Raw genomic sequence first — 23110 nt, 5'->3', positions numbered from 1 at the left:
TGCCATTTTACATTTCAGCAATGTATGAAAGTTCTAATTTTCATATTAGATTCTCCAATCCATTCAAGTGTCTGTTATTCTCTCTCTTTTTTAAGTCTAAATTAATTTATTATTTTTGGCTGTATCTTTGTTGCTGCACAGGCTTTTTTCTCGTCGCATTGTGTGGGGGCTACTTTCTAGTTGTGCACAGGCTTCTCTTTGCAGTGGCTTCTTTTATTGCAGAGCGTGGGCTCTAGAGCACGAGAGCTTCAGTAGTTGTGGCACATGGGCTTAATGCTCTGCAGCATGTGGGATCTTCCTGGATCAGGAATTGAACACATATCTTCTGCATTAGCAGGCAGATTCTTTACCACTGAGCCACCTGGGAAGCCCTCTCTGTGTTTTTGTAAAATTTATTATATCATTCTAGAAGGTGGTGGGCTTCCCTGGTGGCTCAGATGGTAAAGTGTCTGCTTACAATGCAGGAGACCTGGCTTTGATCTCTGGGTCAAGAAGATCCCCTGGAGAAGGAAATGGCAACCCACTCCAGTATTCTTGCTTGGGAAATCCCATGGACAGAGGAGCATGACAGACTTTAGTCCATGGGGTCTCAAAGAGTTGGACACAACTGAGCAACTTCACTTTCAGAAGGTGGTATCTAGTGGTTTTAATTTGCAGTTCCCTAATGACTAGTGATGCTGAGCATCTTTTCATATGTTTCTTGGCCATTTATATGTCTTTTTTGGAGAAATCTTTATGAAGATCTTTTTTGCACTTTTTAATTGGGTTGTCTTTTTGTTACTGAGTTGTAAGTGTTCTTTATATATTTTAGCAACAAGTCCTTTATTAAATATAGGATTTACAAAAATGTTCTTTCCATTAAATTGGGTTTTTCACTTTTTTGTTGGTATTTTTAATTTTGATGAATTTCCTTTTATCTATTTTTTCCTAAGTTTTATATTTTATCTCTTATGTTAGGTCATTGATCCATTTTGTGTTAATTTTTTTATGTGGAATGATGTAGATATCTGTGTTAATTCTTTTGCATGTGATTCTAGTTGTCTGAGCACTGTTGCTTTCTCTTTGATGGGTAGTTTTGCTGGTTATAGAATTCTCGGTTGACAATTTATGTACTGTATTGTTATGCTTTAAAGTTATTCTTCTTGTCCTTAGCTTTTATCACATTGATTTTCTGTCCATGTATGGATATCTTTGTGTTTGTCCTCCTTGGAGTTCACTGAGCTTCTTGGATGTGTAGATTAAATTCTTTAATATTTGAGAAGTTGTTACCATTATTTTGTCAAATATATCTTGGCCTTTTTCTCTATTCTCTCCTTCTGGGTCTCCCTTTGCACTTATGTTGTTTTGCATAATAGAACCCTCTGAGGTTCTTTCATTCTGCTTGATTGTTTTTCTCTTTGTATTCTTCAGATTGGACAATTTCTTTTTGATCTATCTTCAAGAGCTCTGCTTCTTTCTCCTGCAAGTTCAGATATGCTGTTGAGTCTTTCTGGTGAATTTTTCATTTAGTTATTATATTTTTCAATTTCAGAATTTCTTATTTGGTTCCTTTTTATAAATATATGTATAATTACTATCTCTTTATTGTAATCTCTCTATGAATAGACATTTTTGCCATAATGCACTTTGGTTCTTTAAACATAGTTTTCTTTAGTTCTTTTCATGTATTTTTATGATAGCTGCCTTGATGTCTTTGTCTACTAAGTTGAACTTCTGAGGTCCTCCCTGAAATAGTTTCTTTTTACTTCTTTTAGGTTCATGGTCCATAGTTTCCTGTTTCTTGTTATGTCTCATAATCTTTGTGAAACCCATACATTAAAAAAAAAATTATATCCACTTTGGTTTCTGATCTCCTCCCTTGTTTTTGGTTGTTGTTATTGTATTTTTGTTTGTCTAATGACTTTGCTAGATTAAGTCTGTGGAATCTGTTTTACCTGTAGTGAATGTCATTGATGTCTGTATTTACTGGGTTTTTGTTCTGTTTTATTTTTAAAACTCTGCTTATTGGGGGTTGCCTCTGGATCAGCATAGCTTAGTGGTCAGCCAGTAATTAGTTTGTGCTTGTGTTAAACTCCTTGATCAGTAATACTGCCACTCTTTGCCAGTGGATCTGTAAGTGGTTTAGGGAATTCATTCAAATTTGGTGATTTACACATCTGTCCTGACTTTTATTATGATTGTAAAGCCTCACATTCAGCCAAGAATGATTAGCTAAGTCTCAAGTTTATAATTTATTCTGAGTATCACTTTGTTTAGGTTATAAACAACATATGGCAAATATTTCTTCAGAACTTATTTTAATATTACAAACTGACCAGATTCAATAATATCTTTTGTTAGTATAAGCAGGTTCTTTTGTTCATATAATTTTAATGATTTTAAAATATTTCCTTGATTATTTTTAGCAAACTGAGTAGACGTGGTTGTCTAGGGAGCTCTTTGATTTGGGTAGATTTTTTGGTCAGCGTTTTAATGGGGTTTTATTTTTTTTCTTCAATGATTAGTGAATTCAGTGGATGTCAGTCTCATTCACTTTCAAATGAAAAGCCAAAACTCCTTCTTTCATAGAATATAAATAAGCTACAGACTGTGTACTGCCTTAAGTTACTTATTTCTCAATTTCATCACTGTGAACTTTAGAATTTCACTATTTAGGAAAACATTCTTAGCTTTTTTTGAGCTTAGCTTTAAGGATTGCAGTATTACCTGTTAGGTTGGTGAAATATGCAGTGGAATGTTTTTTGTAGAAAATTCAAGTACCCTTACTTGGATAGTGATTTCACAGAAATGAGATTTGATTTTGAATATGATGTTCTTTTCCATTTACCCAGAATACATTGTTGGATCTTTTTTATTTGTTTTTTCCCTTCAGTGATGAGAAAGAAGAACAGAATCAAAAAGAAAAATTGGTGTTATCAGAAGACTGTGAACTCATTACAATAATTGATGTAATTCCTGGCAGATTAGAAATCACTACTCAACACATTTACTTCTATGATGGCAGCATTGAAAAAGAAGATGGTGAGGAGTTCTGGGGGAATAATTTCTGTTGTTCAATAGTTAAGTATCCAGTTTATCAATCATTAATGAGAAGAAAATAATAAGATGGGCCTGTAAAATTGTAGTCTTTCATGTAAAGGGAGAAATGGAAAGTCAGTATGGGATTAAATTCATTATTCAACAATGTACTGAGGGGAATGCTTCTTTTTATTATCAATGTTTTTTTTTAAAGGTTTGCCTAGTGGGGACTGCTATAAATTTAAGTTATAAATGCAATGTTTTATTTATATGTACTCTTGTTCCTATAGGCGTCTCACCTAATCTTTTATCTGAAAATAAAAAGATATTTAAATCTAAGCTGCTAACATAAAGAGAAAAAGGAAAATGTTTCTAAGATACAATATTCAGAGTTATTCTCTATTTCAATGGAAAGGAAGTATAAAAAGCTATAGAATTTTAAAATAGTTTTAAAAGAAATAGTTTAAACATGTAATACATTTAACAGATGGTTTTTATCATATAGAGGTTGAATTCTTTTTCCCTAAATGCTATTCTTGTCAGGAAATGGAGATATTTTCTGCATAGCGTATGTAACTTTATGTGGTCCACAGTCACAAGATTTTTTTCTGTTTTCAGGAGTAGGCTTTGATTTCAAGTGGCCTCACTCTCAAGTTCGAGAGATTCACCTACGACGGTACAATTTAAGGAGGTCAGCCCTTGAGATTTTTCATGTTGACCAATCCAACTACTTTCTCAATTTCAAAAAAGAGGTTTGTAAAAGGCTACCTTTCTCCTAGATTGTTAGCTTGAATTAATTTTCAAACTAGTAAGCTGTAATGAAACTTTACACTCTGCTTTTCCACTGAGTCAGAATATTAGAGAAAAAAGATACGTACTTTGGGACTAAGCAGCATATGAATTTTTGTTGGAATTTATGTTTGAGTGTTTGGAGGATATCTTATATATAGATAGATAAAGAAGTTAGTAGAATTTGGGGTGTCAGCAAATAGATCTCACATTGTGAGATACTATGGTATATATATATATGATATAATTGGATTTATGAAATTTGGGTTGAATTCAACAATAATGGAGTATGTGTAATCAGAAAAAAAAATAATGGCGCATATGCTTCTTCTATGAATAGCGTAAATTCTTAAATAGTATAAGCAGTTAAGAGATTGCCACTGAATTCAGGTTCCCTGGATCCAAAACCATTCCACCACTAGCAGTGTAACCTTTGGCACGTTACTTGCTCTCAACCTTCCTTCCCTTTGGCATATACTTGAGGCCAGACTTGCATCACAGTTTGATAGCTTTCTTTTACCTTGCCTAGCTTTCTCTCCATTTTCTCTCTCTGGTATCTCTCCTAATAGAATCCTCCATGTTGAATTCTGTCTTAACATTTGCTTCTCAGATTACCTGGATTCAGTTCAGTTCAGTCGCTCAGTTGTGTCCAACTCTTTGCGACTCCATGGACTGCAGCATGCAAGGCCTCCCTGTCTATCACCAACTTCCAGAGTTTACTCAAACTCATGTCCATTGAGTCAGTGATGCCATCCAACCATCTCATCCTCTGTTGTCCCCTTTTCCTCCCGCCTTCATTTTTCCCCAGCATCAGGGTGTATTCCAATGAATCAGTTCTTCACATCAGGTATCCAAAGTACTGGAGTTTCAGCTTCAGCATCAGTCCTTCCAATGAATATTCAGGACTGATTTCCTTTAGGATTGTCTGGTTGGATCTCCTTGCTGTCAAGGGACTCTCAACAGTCTTCTCCAACACCATAGTTCAAGAGCATCAATTCTTTGGCGCTCAGCTTTCTTTATAGTCCAATTCTCACATCCATATATGACTACTGGAAAAACCATAGCTTTGACTAGATGAACCCTTGTTGGCAAAGTAGTGTCTCCACTTTTTAATATGCTGTCTAGGTTGGTCATAAATTTTCTTCCAAGGAGCAAGTGATTAGCAGAGTATAATTTTTCTTCCAAGGACCTGGATTAGCAGAGTCAATAACTAACTTTCTATTCACTTGAGATCCAGGTATATTTATAAATGAGATCCAGGTAAATTTATAAATTTTGAGGAACATTTTTCTATTTTTACAAAAGGGTAATTTTTCACTATTAAATATTCACCGATAGGAAAATACAATGTATGTGTTTTTTAGAAAGTTACTTTATGTAATTAAACTAAGCACACTCGTGTTGTATGTAGTTTTTTTTTTTTGTTTTTTTTTTTAATTTATTTTTTTTGGCTGCACCATATCTTAGTTGCAGCATGTGAACTCTTAGTTGTGGCATGTGGAATCTTGTTCTGTTACCAGGGATTAAATCTGGGCCACCTACCCTGGGAGCTCGGTGTCTTAGCCACTACACCACCAGGGAAGTCTCTTGTATATATAAACCATATTTATATGTGGTACCTAATCTTCATAACAGTCTTCAGATTAGATATGGAAAATTCCATTCCTTTTTTTTATAGATGAGGAAGCTGAAGTTCAAAGATTAATTTTATTTCTTTACATTTGCATAGCCCTGAACAATCCACAAAACTGTAAAGGGTAAAATTATTATATTGAATACACAAATGAGACTCAGTAAATTAATTGATTTGTCCAGATGATTAGTAAATGACAGAACTAGATTTGAACTGGAAGTGAGCTAGTTTTCTGATAAAATGTGTGATGATTACTCTATTAATATACTGTAGCATTCTAAAAAAAATGTATGTCATAAGTTTGTTAAGCCTAGTAAAATAAAGAAGTTAAAACTGTAATCTTCTGTTTAAGTGAAGTGTTCAGATTAGGCAAATCCATAGTAACAGAAAGTTTAGTTGTTGTCAGAGGACAAGAGGGAAATTGGGGAGTGATGGCTCATAAGTATGTAGTTTCTTTTGAGGATGACATAAATGTCCCAGAGTTAGATAATGTGAATAGTTGTACAACTCTGTGAATATTTTTTTAAAAAAGAGAAAAACCTCACTGAATTATATACTTTAAAAGGGTGAATTTATGGTATGTGAATTATATCTCAATAAATCTGTTAATAAAGCCATAATCCTGTTTTCTCTTATTCTATTTTTAACGCATAAAGTGCTGCTTTTTTAATAGGTTAGGAACAAAGTATATAGCAGACTGTTGTCACTTCATTCTCCAAATAGTTATGGAACCAGATCACCACAGGAGTTATTCAAAGCATCAGGACTGACACAGGTAGGAAATTTTAAGTCACTGTTTGGTGTTAATTTTGTATCTTAGACTTTTGCCTAGAAGTAAATCTTCTTTCTGACTGTTTTATTTTGATCATACAACTGCTGTTCTTCCATTCAGGTTGATCTTTTGAATTGTCTTTGAATCTTTCTGTTTCCCTCACACATAAGAGTTCCCTGTCCTCCAGCTCCCATTTTGTTCAGTTCATGGGCATGTCTTATAACTTCTTCTTTCATTATAATGTTCTTTTAAAAAAATAATGTGGGACTTTTCTTAATAATAAAAATCCATGCACAAGAAAAAATGAAAAAATACGAGACACCTTGGAATACAGGCAGAAGAAAGTTTCTCCAGTCTTTCTATCTGCCAAAACTAACTAATTCTTCCACGCATTTTATCCTCATATAATCCCAACATCTCTTGAATTTTCACTGTCAAAAGCCAAGGAAAGGCTCTTGTTTTTGCTCTCTGGTGTTGTTAGTAGTCTCCTAATTAGGTTCTCTGCCTCCTGACTCTCTCTTTCCTCCTACATATGTGTTAATCTTAATCTTTAAATGTTGCTCTTGTTCAAAAGCCATCAGCAATTCCTTCCTATTGTTTATGGAATAAGCTTTATTTAAAAGTACATTCCCTGCTTTCTGTGGTATAGACTTTATTCATTAAAGTACTGATTCCTCAATTTGACACATAAATATTATTGGACTTTCTGTATAGATAGATTCATTTCTTACCATTTCTACATGTCTTTTGCTTAAGGCACACTTTAAGTGAACTTACCAAATTCAGACTTAAATTGAAGAAAGTAGGGAAAACCACTAGACTATTCAGGTATGACCTAAATCAAATCCCTTATGATTATACAGTGGAAGTGAGAAATAGATTTAAGGGCCTCGATCTGGCAGATAGAGTGCCTGATGAACTGTGGAATGAGGTTTGTGACATTGCACAGGAGACAGGGATCAAGACCATCCCCATGGAAAAGAAATGCAAAAAAGCAAAATGGCTGTCTGGGGAGACCTTACAAATAGCTGTGAAAAGAAGAGAAGCGAAAAGCAAAGGAGAAAAGGAAAGATGTAAGCATCTGAATGCAGAGTTCCAAAGAATAGCAAGAAGAGATAAGAAAGCCTTCCTCAGCGATCAATGCAAAGAAGTAGAGGAAAACAACAGAATGGGAAAGACTAGAGATCTCTTCAAGAAAATTAGAGATACCAAGGGGACATTTCATGCAAAGATGGGCTCGATAAAGGACAGAAATGGTATGGACCTAACAGAAGCAGAAGATATTAAGAAGAGGTGGCAAGAATACACAGAAGAACTGTACAAAAAACATTTTCACGATCCAGGTAATCACGATGGTGTGATCACTCATCTAGAGCCAGACATCCTGGAATGTGAAGTCAAGTGGGCCTTAGAAAGCATCACTATGAACAAAGCTAGTGGAGGTGATAGAATTCCAGTTAAGCTATTTCAAATCCTGAAAGATGATGCTGTGAAAGTGCTGCACTCAATATGCCAGCACATTTGGAAAACTCAGCAGTGGCCACAGGACTGGAAAAGGTCAGTTTTCATTCCAATCCCAAAGAAAGGCAATGCCAGATAATGCTCAAACTACAGCACAATTGCACTCATCTCACACGCTAGTAAAGTAATGCTCAAAATTCTCCAAGCCAGGCTTCAGCAGTACGTGAACCATGAACTTCCTGATGTTCAAGCTGGTTTTAGAAAAGGCAGAAGAACCAGAGATCAAATTGCCAACATCCGCTGGATCATGGAAAAAGCAAGAGAGCTCCAGAAAAACATCTATTTCTGCTTTATTGACTATGCCAAAGCCTTTGACTGTGTGGATCACAATAAACTGTGGAAAATTCTGAAAGAGATGGGAATACCAGACCACACGACCGGCCTCTTGAGAAATCTGTATGCAGGTCAGGAAGCAACAGTTAGAACTGGACATGGAACAAAAGACTGGTTCCAAATAGGAAAAGGAGTACGTCAAGGCTGTATATTATCACCCTGCTTATTTAACTTATATGCAGAGTACCTCATGAGAAACGCTGGACTGGAAGAAACAAGCTGGAATCAAGATTGCCAGGAGAAATATCAATAACCTCAGACATGCAGATGACACCACCCTTATGGCAGAAAGTGAAGAGGAACTCAAAAGCCTCTTGATGAAAGTAAAAGTGGAGAGTGAAAAAGTTGGCTTAAAGCTCAACATTCAGAAAACTAACATCATGGCATCCGGTCCCATCACTTCATGGGAAATAGATGGGGAAACAGTGGAAACAGTGTCAGACTTTATTTTTCTGGGCTCCAAAATCACTACAGATGGTGACTGCAGCCATGAAATTAAAAGACGCTTACTCCTTGGAAGGAAAGTTATGACCAACCTAGATAGCATATTCAAAAGCAGAGACATTACTTTGCCAACAAAGGTCCATCTAGTCAAGGGTATGGTTTTTCCTGTGGTCATGTATGGATGTGAGAGTTGGACTGTGAAGAAGGCTGAGGGTCGAAGAATTGATGCTTTTCAACTGTAGTGTTGGAGAAGACTCTTGAGAGTCCCTAGGACGGCAAGGAGATCCAGCCAGTCCATTCTGAAGGAGTTCAGCCCTGGGATTTCTTTGGAAGGAATGATGCTAAAGCTGAAACTCCAGTACTTTGGCCACCTCATGCGAAGAGTTGACTCATTGGAAAAGACTCTGATGCTGGGAGGGATTGGGGGCAGGAGAAGAAGGGGACGACAGAGGATGAGATGGCTGGATGGCATCACTGACTCGATGGACGTGAGTCTGAGTGAACTCTGGGAGTTGGTGATGGACAGGGAGGCCTGGCATGCTGTGATTCATGGGGTTGCAAAGAGTCGGACACGACTAAGCGACTGAACTGAACTGAACTGAACTGAAAGGTGTATGTTAATCTGTCTTCAAAAAAAAATGCTTGAGCATATTCACACTGTGTAGAGTAGGCTAGATTTAACAAGGTGATTAAAAAAATAATGATTATGTCTTTCTTTAGAAAGTTTTATCTGTTATAGCAAAATCCCACCTACCTTTTCTGTATAAAGGAATTTTTCTGAGCAGAGATATAATAATATAATGTTATTTAAAATTTGTAGATCTGTTAAGTACATTGAGATACTGGTATTTTAATATATATACTTAGGAAGATTTCAGTTAATGACAAAAATTTAAAATTTGGGCACTCCTTCTAGAATTAAAGATTTTTATATTCAAATAATATATTTTTTAACTAAAGAAAAGACTTAATTATTATAGGAGATCTTTTAGACTGCAGTGTGAGAACTTTCTTTTCTAAAGACCAGTTTTTAAAAGGAAGTGAACTTAGGAGAAGTATGTTGATTTTTCTCTCTGTTTAATCTTTTTTCAAAAACTTAACTTCTTTTACCAGAAAGATGATAGAGATAGTGGATGCAAGATTATTTTAGTACTGTCAGTAATAGTCATTGATTTCTAAGAGATGTAGACTAATTCTGATTTTTTTCTATGCTATCTAGAAATGGGTAAACAGAGAGATATCAAATTTTGACTACCTCATTCAGTTAAATACAATGGCAGGACGAACCTATAATGACCTTGCACAGTATCCTGTGGTGAGTTTTATAAAAATCCTGTAAATATACACTTGCCTTTCAATTTTATTATATACAAAAATATAAGTGGCTTATATCTAGTTTTTATTTTTAAAAAGATGTAAAAACTATTTTTCCTTTCTATTTATTTCTTACCCTGCTATTTTTAAGATGTATATAAATATTAAGGGCATTTTAAAAATGAAAGCCTTTTTTCTTTCCCTTCATTGAGAATATTTCAATGGAATTATAGGAGTTAATGCTTCTGGTTATTGAGCTAAAGATGAATAAACATTTGCAACCGGGAAAAAGTAAAGACTGTCCCTTTTTGTCTTTAGAAAAGTGTTTGATATTAGTTATCAAACTGGTAGCTTCCCTTGGAAAGAATGTCTAAATTGTAAATTGTGGCTGTTTTAGTTCCCCTGGATTTTACAAGATTATACTTCAGAAGAGTTGGATCTTAATAACCCATCTGTATTTCGAGATCTATCCAAACCAATTGGGGTAGTTAATGATAAGAATGCCAAAGCCACGAGAGAAAAGTAAGTGCCTTTCATCTGCTTTGATAGATATACCCATAGCAGTTTGAATTTGTATTGATTTCTCCTATGGCTAACCAAGTGTTACTTTTACTAATTAGAGTCTGATAATTCCTTCATTAAGTTTTCTTGATAATGTTATCAGTTGTCTTTCAAATATCTTGACTGTAGTCTGTGTCCCTTCATTACCAAATTTAAATTAATGTTGTTTAGAATTTCTTTTCTCCTTGTAATAAGAGAGTGAAGTCATAAAAAGAAAAACAAATATCATATATTAATACATATGTATGAAATCTAGAAAGGTGGTACAGATGAGCCTGTTCACAGGGCAGGAATAAAGATGCAGACATAGAGAACTGACATGTGGACACCAGCGGCAGGGGGTTGGGGTGGCAAAGTGTGGGATTAGTTGAGAGCGTAGCACTGACATGTAAACAGAACCTTGTGTAGCATAGACAGCTAGTGGGAAGCTGCTCGATAGCACAGGGACCTTAGCTCTGTGCTCTGTGATGACCTAGAGTGGTGGGATGGAGGGTTGGGGGGAAGGGAGGCTCAGCAGAGAGGGGATGTGTATATGTATAGCTGATTCACTTTGTTGTACAGCAGAAACTAAAACAACATTGCAAAACAATTATCTATCCAATTAAAAGACAAAAAGTATGTGTGCAAGGGTGGAGTTCTTTATCCCTAAGTATTTTAGACTTAATAACCTACTAATCTAGCATTTACATCTGATGTACTATTTTGGTAGATATCAAATTAATAATACTAATCTTTTCAGTAATAATGTGAATAAAAAACAGTGAAATGTAAGAAAATTTAGAAAGTAACATTTGAAAGGAAAGAAAATATTTATAGTTATATATATTGATGATCATCCATCCTGTAAATGTCTCATTTTTTTTTTTATTCAAAGCAAGTGGCTGACAAGTAAAAGAATAATTTTAATTTTCCTTTTTCTCCATGTGAACTTATGGATAACTTCCAGTAATAAAGACAAAGTGTTTGCAAACAAAAACTTAGTTGTAGATTTTTTTGAGAGTTGATAGTACATTATTTTTTTCCTTTTTATTTGCAAATCTTCCATAAGACCTTTTTGCAGTGTTTAATATTTGATTTACTAATGTAATTTTGCTGTATGTATATTACCTCACTGCTGTTAGTCAAACTACTAACACTGTTCCATAGGAAGTACATTTCATATAGGTTAACTTATTTTGTAGATAATGGAAGATACAATTTAATTTATGTTTCAATAATATATTTTTCTTCATAGGTACAAATGACTTTGGCCTAAAAACTCTCTTTATTCTCCTGAATATTAATGATTTCTATGTAAAAAGGAAATTAACCTTAGCTTGACAAATTGATTAGTATTTTGGTTTAAAATTTTAATGTGTATTGCTTCCAAAAAACTGTTCATTCTTATTTAGATTTTATACCCACTAACTCAGATGTCACCGTTCAGAACAATTACAACATTAGTGATAGTGCTTGAAGAGTTATTATATATATGCCCTTTGCTAGTAATCTGACTTAAGCCTTCTTTCTATTTCACTGTCTGTTTTTTTTATTTAATTTTATTGGAGTAGAGTTGATTTACAGTGTTGTGTTAGTTTCAGCTGTACAACAACATGATTCAGTAATACACACATATATTCATTCTTATTCAGATTTTTTCTCATATAGTTTATCACAGAATATTGAGTAGAGTTCCTTGTGCTATACACATCTATTTCCTTCTACCTTTGAATTATTAGACATTCATTTTCACAATTCTTGACTGACCCTCTATATTTTTTTCTATTACCTTGGCCGTACTATGATGTCTAATTATCACATTCTTAAAACAGCAGAAAAATAGAAACAACCTAACTATCTATAAATAAATAGTTAAATCGTTATATATTCTAAGATTTTGTAAAAAATTTTTATTGATATGTAGTTGATTTACGATGTGTTAGTTTCTGCTGTGCAGCAAAGTGAGTCACTTATATATTTTGTAAGATGTTAATAGAAAATTGTTAGATGAAAAAATAAGTTGTGAACAATATACTAGGTATAACAGTTTTATATTAAAATGTATTTTATATTAAAATATATATTAATGCATAATTGACAAATGTTTGCCAGAATGTTATTATTTATTATCTCTGGGAAGTACAATTTTAATTGATTTTAAATTTCTTTATTTTTGTTTTTCTGTGATTTCTAATCTATCTGTAGTGAAAATAATTATTGCATAATACAAAAGTATTCCAAACTCCACTATTAGTACTACTATATTGTTTAGAAAGTATTAGTAATTTTTTTCATTTATTATGTGTTGTGATGATATGAGTACATAGCCTCTTAATAAACTGTTTTCAGCAATACAATACAAGCATCTATCCTAAATTAATTTTGTTATTGTGATTATAAAACTTTAGTTTCTATTTTTAGATATGAAAATTTTGAGGATCCTATGGGAACTATTGACAAATTTCATTATGGTACTCACTATTCAAATTCTGCTGGAGTTATGCACTATCTTATTCGTACAGAACCATTCACCACCCTCCACATCCAGCTTCAGAGTGGAAGGTATGTTTCGGGTAAATAAACTGTTTTCTTAAGACTATATGATAGTGTTGAAAACTCTTTGCTTTCATGTCATGTACTGTTATAGGGTTCCCTGGTGGCTCAGATGGTAAAGAATCTGTCTACAATGCAGGAGATCTAGATTTGATCCCTGGGCCAGGAAGATCCCCTGGAGAAGAGAATGGCTACCCACTTCAGTGTTCTTGCCTGGAGAATTCCAGGGACAGAGGAGCCTGGTGGGCTACAGTTCATGGGATCACAGAAAGTCAAGCACAATTAAGCAACTAACACTTTCACTTTCATATACTATTATAACAGGACCTTACCTTTTTTATTCTCCTCTTTTTAGGTTTTGATTCATATAATAGCCCCTAGATAAAAGTAGCCAAACTAGTTTGATAACAGGGCACTCAAACTGACTTACACAAATGACTTTTAAGGCGAATTCCTCTTTACTGTTATCCAGTGTACTTTTGTTATTTTCAACTGGGTTTAGGAATCTACCAGAGATTCAGACTTAGAACTGATTTAGACCTTAATCCAAAACATCTACCAGAAATGTCTAACCAGTGCCTCTGTAGTCCTCCTAAAAATATTGATCAATAGGAATAAAAATAGAGAGGAATGAGAGCCCTTAGATTATTAATAGCAGCTCAAACAGGTCTGTGATGCCACCGTATTATTGTTATCACCTGTCTATATTATACCTTACCTAAGTTTCACATTTTCTTATTTATCCTAAAGAAAGAAACTTCTTCAAGAATGTCCCATTCCCCAGCGTATCCTCCAGGTGCCTCTCTACTTACTCTCATTTTGTCTCCCTGTTGCCTTATTCTTTAACATTATCCTCTTGCCTTTTCGGACCAATCAGAAACTATGTAAACATTGCCTGTTCTGCTCTCTTTCCATGTAATGTTTATCTCTCAAAATTAGCCTGGGTTCCTTATTCCTGTCTTTAGTTCACTGAGCCTTGTCTTTCAAGGAGAGGCTTAGATCACTACATATCTCCAAATGTTATGTTTGCCATGAAGTCAGGTAATTTTCCTTCCGGGAAAGCAAACCTGGGTCTCTTCAGCTTTTAGTGATTTTACAGCTTTTAAATGATTTTTTTAATAAGGCCTCAAAAATAGATTCTGTTTGTGCTTCAGAGGACCTCATCAAGAGAGTAAAAAGACAGCCAGTTCAGTTGGAGAAAACATTTGCAAATTATAGATCTGATAAAGGACTTGTATCTAGAATATATAAAAAAAATCCTTGCAATGCAACAGTAAAAAGACAAATGACTCAATTAAAAACTGAACAAAAGATCTAAATGGACATTTCTCCAAAGAAGATTACAAATGTCTGATAAACACGTGAAAAGTTGATCAACATCATTGGTTATCAGGGAAATTCAAATCAAAACCAAACTGAGATACCTCTTTACACTCATGAAGATAGCTGTAATAAAAAGATAGATAATACCTACCGTTGATGAGATGTTGAGAAATTGGAACAATTATGTACTGCCAGTGGAAATTTAAGATGATGCAGCCTCTGTGAAAAACAGTCTGGCAGTTCTTCAAAACATTAAACATAGTATTACCCATGACCCAGCAATTCCAGTCCTAGGTATAGACCCAAGATTATTGAACATGTATGTTTATGCAAACACTTTCACACAAATGGCCTTAACAGCTTTATTTGTAATAGTCCAAATATTTAAATAACCCAAATGCCCATAAACTGGTAAAGGAGTAAATGAAACGTGGTATACCCATGGTGTGGAATATTATTTAGCTATGAGTTAAGAGAAGGAGTGAAAGATTGATATATGCTACAACATGGATGAAACAGTAGTATGTTGAATGACATAAGCCAGGCACAAGATACCATATGTTATATATGATTTACATAAGGCGGCTAAAAAAAACAAATCCATGGAGACAGAAAGTAGATCAGTAATTGCCTAGGGCTAGAGGGAGGGTGAATGGAGAGTGACTGCTATTAGATACAGGATTTCTTTTTGGAGTGATGAAATGTTCTAAAATTGTTTATTGTGATGGCTGCACAGTTCTGAATATACTGAAAGCTATTGAATTGTTCGCTTAGAGTGAATTACATATATGTTAATTATATATCAGTTAAGCTGTTCTCCCTCCACCCAAACTAAAAGATTCTGCCGTTAAAGCTGTACCTTTCACTGAATTTGAATATATCATTCTTAGACTTTATTGATGACCCAGTCATTGACTATAGTTAAATTTAGAGTTCTGCTAAGTTCAGTTGTGCTTCAAAACAAGATTGCTAGGCACAAGAAGAGTCATATTAGTCATCAGTTGTCACTTAGAAGACATCATTTATGGGATAAAACTGGGAAAACAGTGTCAAAGGAGATGAAACAGAAGGGGTTTATGCTGTTTGTGATTAGCTAAAACATAATAAAAATTGCAGCATGACCACGTCTTTCAATTACTGTAGGCAAATGATGGAACTTGAAAATAAAGTTAAAATAAGATAATAGTATATGGGAGTAAAGTATAAAAGCTTTAGCTATAGAATTATTTCCCTAACTCACTATCTACTTTTTAGCCAAAGTTTGTAAAGATATTTTGTATCATAAATTAATCAGCAGCATTCCTATAGATCTGTTAACTATATCATAAATACTATAATACTTAGTGATATTTAAACTCTGTAATTTTAAAATATCCAAATAATATTTATTTACACTCTGTAATAAATTTTACTCAGCAGAATTATGCCATTTTCATCTAAGATGATACTAGTGATTAAAATTATAGTATTTACTTCCTGACAACAAAATAAAGATTGTCATAAGGAGAGCATATTTTGTTTTTAGATGTTAAAGAGAAAGGGTAAATAAAGAGAAACTAAACATGAGGCACCCTGAACAAAGTGTAATTTGTTTTAGCCTGTTGTTGCTCAGTCAGGACTCACTGCTCCCTTCCCATCTCCACATGTAGGTTCGACTGTGCTGATCGACAGTTCCATTCCATCCCTGCTACCTGGCAGGCTCTCATGGACAATCCATATGATGTGAAGGAACTTATTCCTGAATTCTTCTATTTCCCAGAGTTTTTGGAAAATCAAAATCGTAAGAAATAGTTTAAAAACTGGATTGACTAGGTCCCAATGTAAGATCTTGAAAAATATCTTTTAGGACATTTTTTGTGATGACCTATAGATTATTTGTTCTGTGTTTTTATTACTCAGTGACATGGCTTAACTTAATGTCCAGGTACTAGTCTTACCTTCTACAGAAATGCTACAGTGAATAAGATAAATGAGTGAAATATGAATTAGTAAGGGAATTTATCCGAGTACAGTGTTTACTAGTGAAGCAAAAAGTGGCTGCAAGCTATTTCAGCCGTACAGCTACATGAGTTAAAGTGTTTGAGTTAGATAAGATGAAGGTTTATATCAGGGGTCAGCAAACTATAGATTCATGGGCCAAATCTGAGCAAACTAGTATTTATCAATAAGGTTTTTTGGAATACAACTGGCCAATACATTTACATAAGCTGTGGCTGCTTTCACAGTGTAATAGCAGATTTGACTAGTTGCAGCAGAGACCATAGGTTCACAAAGCCCCAAATACTTATTCTTTGTCTCTTTGTAGAAGTTTGCTGACTTCTTTTAGAGTAGAAAACAGGAAGCAATTTGAAAATAATGACTGAGTTTAAGTTACCACAATATTTGAAAAACCATATTATTATTATGTTATTATTTTAAATTAATTTTTATTGGAGTATAGTTGCTTTATAGTGTTGTGGTTGTTTCTACTGTACAGCAAAGTGAATCAGCTATACGTATCATGTTATATTTTTGAAGAAAAGAATCATAGAAGGAAATATGGTCTTTTAAGAATATCCAAATACATTTTCGATGACTTGGTTTTAGATTTAAGTACAAATAAGAAAATGGCAAGATCGTTCCAATTTGTGTTCTTTAGGGAAATTCCAGAGTCAAGGGCTGTTAACTTCCTTTTCCTCCCCTAGCATGAAATGTTAATGTTTGACCCATTGCTTGCTCAGTAGAATTATTTGCCATGCTGGTGAGAGCATATCCAGGGTCTCATGACCTTGGATTGTGTGCTCTAGGACCGGTTGTTGGATCCAAGGCATCTGATTCTCAGAGAAAGGCAGTTCTAATTGGTCACCTTCAGAAAACTGAGTGAAACTGTTGACAAATCTGACCCTAGTCAACCAGAGGACTGGATCTTCTAGGGCAAGGTATCCAGGATAGAAGGGATGAGCAGATTAAATTTGGACCCAGAATTCAAGGTCTGCTTAGCAGCTTGACAATTTCTGACATTCACCAGAGCCAGAGCTAGTTGCTCTCTATTACTACTGTCCTGGTGGCCTCCATTTCTAATTATCCATTGCCAATTTATTCAAAATGAGCTGGGTGGGAGAAAACAAAGTATATTCATTAGAATGACAACAAATATTAATAAAAGCCACTCAAAATTGTATGAGGAAGAAAATGTTAGTATTTATTTTCCATAATAAAAATTCTGAGATATGGTAACTTAACAGCATCCTCAGAGTCAAGTTCCTTCTGTATCTTTTTACACTGCTGTTCTGAGTGTTTTAGATTTGTTCTTGGCCAGTTACTATCATGACTAAAAAATTCTAGACATCATAGGCAGATGCAACATTGTCTTAGAAACAATTGAAACTTTTAATTCTTTGTGTTGTTTCTTAAGAATGAAAAACCCTTTCTCATGATCTCCCTTCACTGTCCAGAGCTGGGTCATGTACCAATGCCTATGCCAGTCACCTGCAACAAGCATGAAATATAGGGCAGGATGCACACTTGAATAAAATAAAGTTTCTGCTATTAGATAAGGAAGGATGCCTGTCAGGTGGCCACCAGTATCTGCCATATAGTAGTTGAGTTAAGGCCACAGACCCTGCATCGTGATATTTTATGACCTTTAAACATCTCTGCAGCTTTAAGGAACACTGATATTTTTAGATAACTTCTTTAATGAAGGACTTCTGTGTTAACACTTTTCCTTTTCCATATGTATGAACAAGAAAATCTTATCTTTGGGACAGTTTTGTCAAAATACTGTCTTCTATCATAACTAGTATGAGCAAATATTTATTATGTCAATATCTATTTAAAATAGTGTTGTAGAAATATGTTGTCCTTCCATAAGGTAAACTTGAGTAAGTTTAAGGTGTAAGTTACACCCAAAAACTTTAAGTCACTGGGTTTTGTAAGTTAACCATTAGAGGAACTGTGTTAATTCTTTTTAATGTATGAAGAATGCTTACTGTTGCATTTTTGTTCAGGTTAAGATTTTGGTCATAATTATAATTTTCTCAGCAAAAAATAAACTATTAATTTGATTTATCTTCTAATAACTAATTGTAGTTTATTTTTTTCTAATAATTCATTTTAAATTATCTTATTTTCATTTTCTTTTTTGATCAAATGTTAAAGAAAATACATTCTAATAGATGAGTTATTTTTACCTGTTCAATAAATTTACTCAAGAAGGGAACTTAATAAGTGGGATTGACTGTGAGTTTGAAATTGACGTACATTCTGCTATATTTAAAATAGATAAGGACCTGCTGTGTAGCACAGAGAAGTGTGTACTCAATGCTCTGTAATAACCTAAATCAGGAAAGAATTTGAGAAAGAATAGATACACATCTATGCATGGCTGAGTCACTTTGCTCTGTACCTGCAGCTAACACGCCACTGTTGATCAACTGTACCCCAATATAAAATAAAAAATTTTTAATTGATTTTTTAAGTCAAATTTTATAAAAACTTGATTCTCATCTTTTACTTTTAAAAAACAAAACAAAACAAAAAAACAGAAAAAACCTAGTTTTGCTAAGGAATATACCCTTTTATTTGTTTTACTTGATTTATTTAAATCTAAAATGATATGATACATTTATTTTTTACATCTTAGAATTTAACTTGGGTCGTCTACAAGTTTCCAAAGAACTAGTAAATGATGTCGTTCTCCCCAAATGGGCTAAGTCTGCTGAAGATTTCATCTGTAAACATAGGAAAGCTCTGGTAAGATTTTTATGTTTAGTTATTAAGCAGATTAATAAGATAAAGATATATGTGTTTTCCAGAGAATGATAGAATAAAGTATAGCTAATATTTTTCTTCATTAATTTGTAATCTGTATTATATGCTATTTTAGAAAGTATAATATAGTAATTTATTTTGAAGTTATGAATCTTCTGATATAGTGAGACTATAGTAGTACTGTCCCTCAGATATATAGCAAAAAAAAAAATTCACTTCTGTAAGGCATCTGCCTGTTGTATGTATGTTTCAGTCACCAAGCTAGTGTAGTTTGATATATCATAGTTCCCTTATTTGTTTCAAATCTATCAAGGATAAGAACATTGTTTTTTCCTCTGAAGGAATTCAGTAAGTTTTTAATAAGATAGCTAAATGAATACTAAATACTACGTAAATGTTTTGCTAGTTTTAGCAAAATTTCCATTTTGGAGTTGAAGGACTAGTAAGATTTCATTTAATATCGCTGTTACGTTATTATCTTGAAGACACTGTTTCCGCCTCCGCACCCACAGAGCCCACCTAGCTTTCTATCTAAGCTGACATGTTTCAGATTCTAGAATTAAATGGCCAATACCTGGGAACGCTCCTTATTGTTAGTAGGTAGTTTGTCAAACTTCAAAATTCTGGATTAGTTTATAATTTGTTGTTGTTGGTGTTCAGTCACTAAGTAAAGTCCGACTCTTTGTGACCCCATGGACTGCAGCATGCCAGCCTTCCCTGGTCTTTACTGTCTCCTGGAGTTTGCTCAGATTCATGTCCATTGAGTGGGTCTGTCTCATCCTCTGTCACCATCTTATTTTGTCTTCAACCTTTCTCAGTATCAGGGTCTTTTCCAATGAGTCAGCTGTTCTCTTCTAGATTTATACTTGTAAACAATAACCCCATGCATGAATAGAGAATTGGGGGAAAAAGTAACACAACTCTGAAAGATAATCTATAACTTTTTAAGTAGGCAGAAACTTTTCAGAAGCTTCCTGTGAACTATCTGGTTTAAGCTGTGAACTGTCGCTGTACCACATATGCCTTCCTCTCTAATGGTTAAATAGTACAGGATCAGTGCAGATTCCAGAGGAAAGAAAGTAAACCCCATCTCTTAATGGTGGGAGTGAGAAAGAATTGCAACTATCTTTAATCCACCACACAGAGGCTGCCCTTTGGCCTCGAAGTGTTTACATTCCTTCTGCATGCAAAATGAGCATACTTCCTCTTAAGAGCTTCCCACAGTCCCACCTCATTAAGGCAGGGTTCTGCAGACCTTTTTTAAAGGACCAGGTAGTAAATATTTTTGTTAGCTCTAAATTTAGTGTGTGTTGAAATTCTGCCATTCTAGTGCAAAAGAAAATGGGATATGGCTGTCTTCTACTAATCTACAAATCTGAATGCCAGTAAGGTTTGGCCCACAAGCAGTAGTTTTGCTGACCCCCGCAGAAAGCCATGAGGCCTGAAGTCCAGAATCTTATTAGTCATCTACATCAAATCCATGTGTGGATGAAACTACTCCAGTGCATCTCCTCTTGGATCTGAAGACTGTGAAGTAGATACAAGTTAATCCCCCACGCAACAACAGTAGTGTAATAAGGACAGGAGAACTATAATAGACACTAACATTCGAAAGGGAGAGGGAAACCAGAGGCACCTAACTTTTTACTTTTTACTGTGAACTTCTGACTGTTTACAGCAGTTCAGAATTCTAGCCTGGACATGCTCTCAGTTCCTTTATCAGTTCAGTCACTCAGTCATGTCCGACTCTTTGCGACCCCATGAATTGCAGCACACCAGGCCTCCCTGTCCACTAACTCCCGGAGTTCACTCAGATTCATGTCCATCGAGTCAGTGATGCCATCCAGCCCTCTCATCCTCCGTCGTCCCCTTCTCCTCCTGCCCCCAATCCCTCCCAGCATCAGAGTTTTTTCCAATGAGTCAACTCTTCGTATGACGTGGCCAAAGTACTCGAGTTTCAGCTTTAGCATCATTCCTTCCAAAGAAATCCCAGGGCTGAACTCCTTCAGAATGGACTGGTTGGATCTCCTTGCAGTCCAAGGAACACTCAGGAGTCTTCTCCAACACCACAGTTCAAAAGCATCAATTCTTCGGCACTCAGCTTTCTTCAGTCCAACTCTCACATCCATACTTGACCACAGGAAAAACCATACCCTTGACTAGATGGACCTTTGTTGGCAAAGTAATGTCTCTGCTTTTGAATATGCTATCTAGGTTGGTCATAACTTTCCTTCCAAGGAGTAAGCGTCTTTTAATTTCATGGCTGCAGTCACCATCTGCAGTGATTTTGGAGCCCAGAAAAATAAAGTCTGACACTGTTTCCACTGTTTCCCCATCTATTTCCCATGAAGTGATGGGACCGGATGCCATGATGTTAGTTTTCTGAATGTTGAGCTTTAAGCCAACTTTTTCACTCTCCACTTTTACTTTCATCAAGAGGCTTTTGAGTTCCTCTTCACTTTCTGCCATAAGGGTGGTGTCATCTGCATATCTGAGGTTATTGATATTTCTCCCAGCAATCTTGATTCCAGTTTGTGCTTCTTCCAGCCCAGCGTTTCTCATGATATACTCTGCATATAAGTTAAATAAGCAGGGTGATAATATACAGCCTTGACGTACTCCTTTTCCTATTTGGAACCAGTCTTTTGTTCCATGTCCAGTTCTAACTGTTGCTTCCTGACCTGTATACAGATTTCTCAAGAGGCCGGTCGTGTGGTCTGGTATTCCCATCTCTTTCAGAATTTTCCACAGTTTATTGTGATCCACACAGTCAAAGGCTTTGGCATAGTCAATAAAGCAGAAATAGATGTTTTTCTGGAACTCTCTTGCTTTTTCCATGATCCAGCGGATGTTGGCAATTTGATCTCTGGTTCTTCTGCCTTTTCTAAAACCAGCTTGAACATCTGGAAGTTCACGGTTCACGTACTGCTGAAGCCTGGCTTGGAGAATTTTGAGCATTACTTTACTAGCGTGTGAGATGAGTGCAATTGTGCTGTAGTTTGAGCATTATCTGGCATTGCCTTTCTTTGGGATTGGAATGAAAACTGACCTTTTCCATCCTGTGGCCACTGCTGAGTTTTCCAAATGTGCTGGCATATTGAGTGCAGCACTTTCACAGCATCATCTTTCAGGATTTGAAATAGCTCAACTGGAATTCCATCACCTCCACTAGCTTTGTTCATAGTGATGCTTTCTAAGGCCCACTTGACTTCACGTTCCAGGATGTCTGGCTCTAGGTGAGTGATCACACCATCATGATTATCTTGGTCGTGAAGACCAGTTCTTTTATAGCCCACTGCTATTCCATGATAACTGGTTTTCCATGGATCATTTTGTTCTACCCTCAGGCATTTGGGCTTTTGCTCTGAGTTATTCTTTTCCATAAAAACTAAAACAAAAATATTTTTACAAGAGTATCTTTGCCAGCCTCTTTTCCTAATCGTAGTTAAGTTGGAAGCCAGTGGTAAAGAACCCATCTGCCAATGCAGGAGACTCAAGAAACGTGGGTTTGGTCCCGGGGTTGGGAAAATCCCCTGGAGAAGGGTATGGCAACCCACTATAGTATTCTTGCCTGGAGACTCTCATGGATAGAGGAGCCTGGTGGGCTATGGTTCATAGGGTCACAAAGAGTCAGACACGATCGAGCAACTTAACATGCCTCATAGTAAGTTGGAAGCCAAAAATCTTATTTTTTGAACAGTTTTTATCTTTCTCATGTTGAACTAATGTGATTTCTTTTAAAATGTTGTGGGTTTCTTATAAATCAACTCTATTGGGTAAAAAACAGTCCACAAACAAGATTGTCCATTATCTCCTTTGAGCTCAGGGGGAGGCTACAACAGGAAAATGTTCTTAACAATCTTAAGAGGCTCTATTTTCTAGTTAAATGGGTCTGTGACACACAACCTCAGATTTTTGACATCTCAGTAGATTGTCTTGTAGCCACACTTTTGATCTCCATGGCTCGGTGGTAACGAATCTGCCAGCAACGCAGGAAACACAGGAGACTCGGGGGTTGATTCCTGGGTCTGGAAGATCCCCTGAAGGAGGAAATGGCAACGCACTTCAGTATTCTTGCTTGGGAAATCCCATGGACAGAGGGAATTGAATTTCTAGAC

General features: G+C 35.3%; 1 protein-coding gene across 12 annotated transcripts in view; it reads left to right on the top strand.

The window, feature by feature from the left end:
* Positions 1 to 23110, top strand: part of NBEAL1 (neurobeachin like 1) — a 164493-nt gene that overhangs the window by 111957 nt on the left and 29426 nt on the right. For 11 of the 12 annotated variants that reach the window (XM_086345219.1, XM_086345186.1, XM_086345194.1 and 8 more), the window contains 8 exons: positions 2873 to 3021; positions 3637 to 3770; positions 6114 to 6215; positions 9730 to 9825; positions 10222 to 10346; positions 12786 to 12926; positions 15890 to 16020; positions 18865 to 18974. In XM_086345219.1, the coding sequence (XP_086201345.1) occupies positions 2873 to 3021; positions 3637 to 3770; positions 6114 to 6215; positions 9730 to 9825; positions 10222 to 10346; positions 12786 to 12926; positions 15890 to 16020; positions 18865 to 18974 (988 nt within the window). Of the gene's footprint in view, positions 1 to 2872; positions 3060 to 3636; positions 3771 to 6113; positions 6216 to 9729; positions 9826 to 10221; positions 10347 to 12785; positions 12927 to 15889; positions 16021 to 18864; positions 18975 to 23110 lie in introns of those variants that run through there. The other variant, XR_015143586.1, reaches the window with a different exon arrangement.

Source organism: Bos grunniens, chromosome 2 (genome assembly GCF_055505025.1).
Source record: "Bos grunniens cultivar Pamir isolate PY7600 chromosome 2, Bosgru_T2T1.0, whole genome shotgun sequence".
NCBI lineage: Eukaryota > Metazoa > Chordata > Mammalia > Artiodactyla > Bovidae > Bos > Bos grunniens.
The sequence above is the reverse complement of the archived record's forward strand: the minus strand, read 5'-3'. Positions and strand labels throughout refer to the sequence as shown.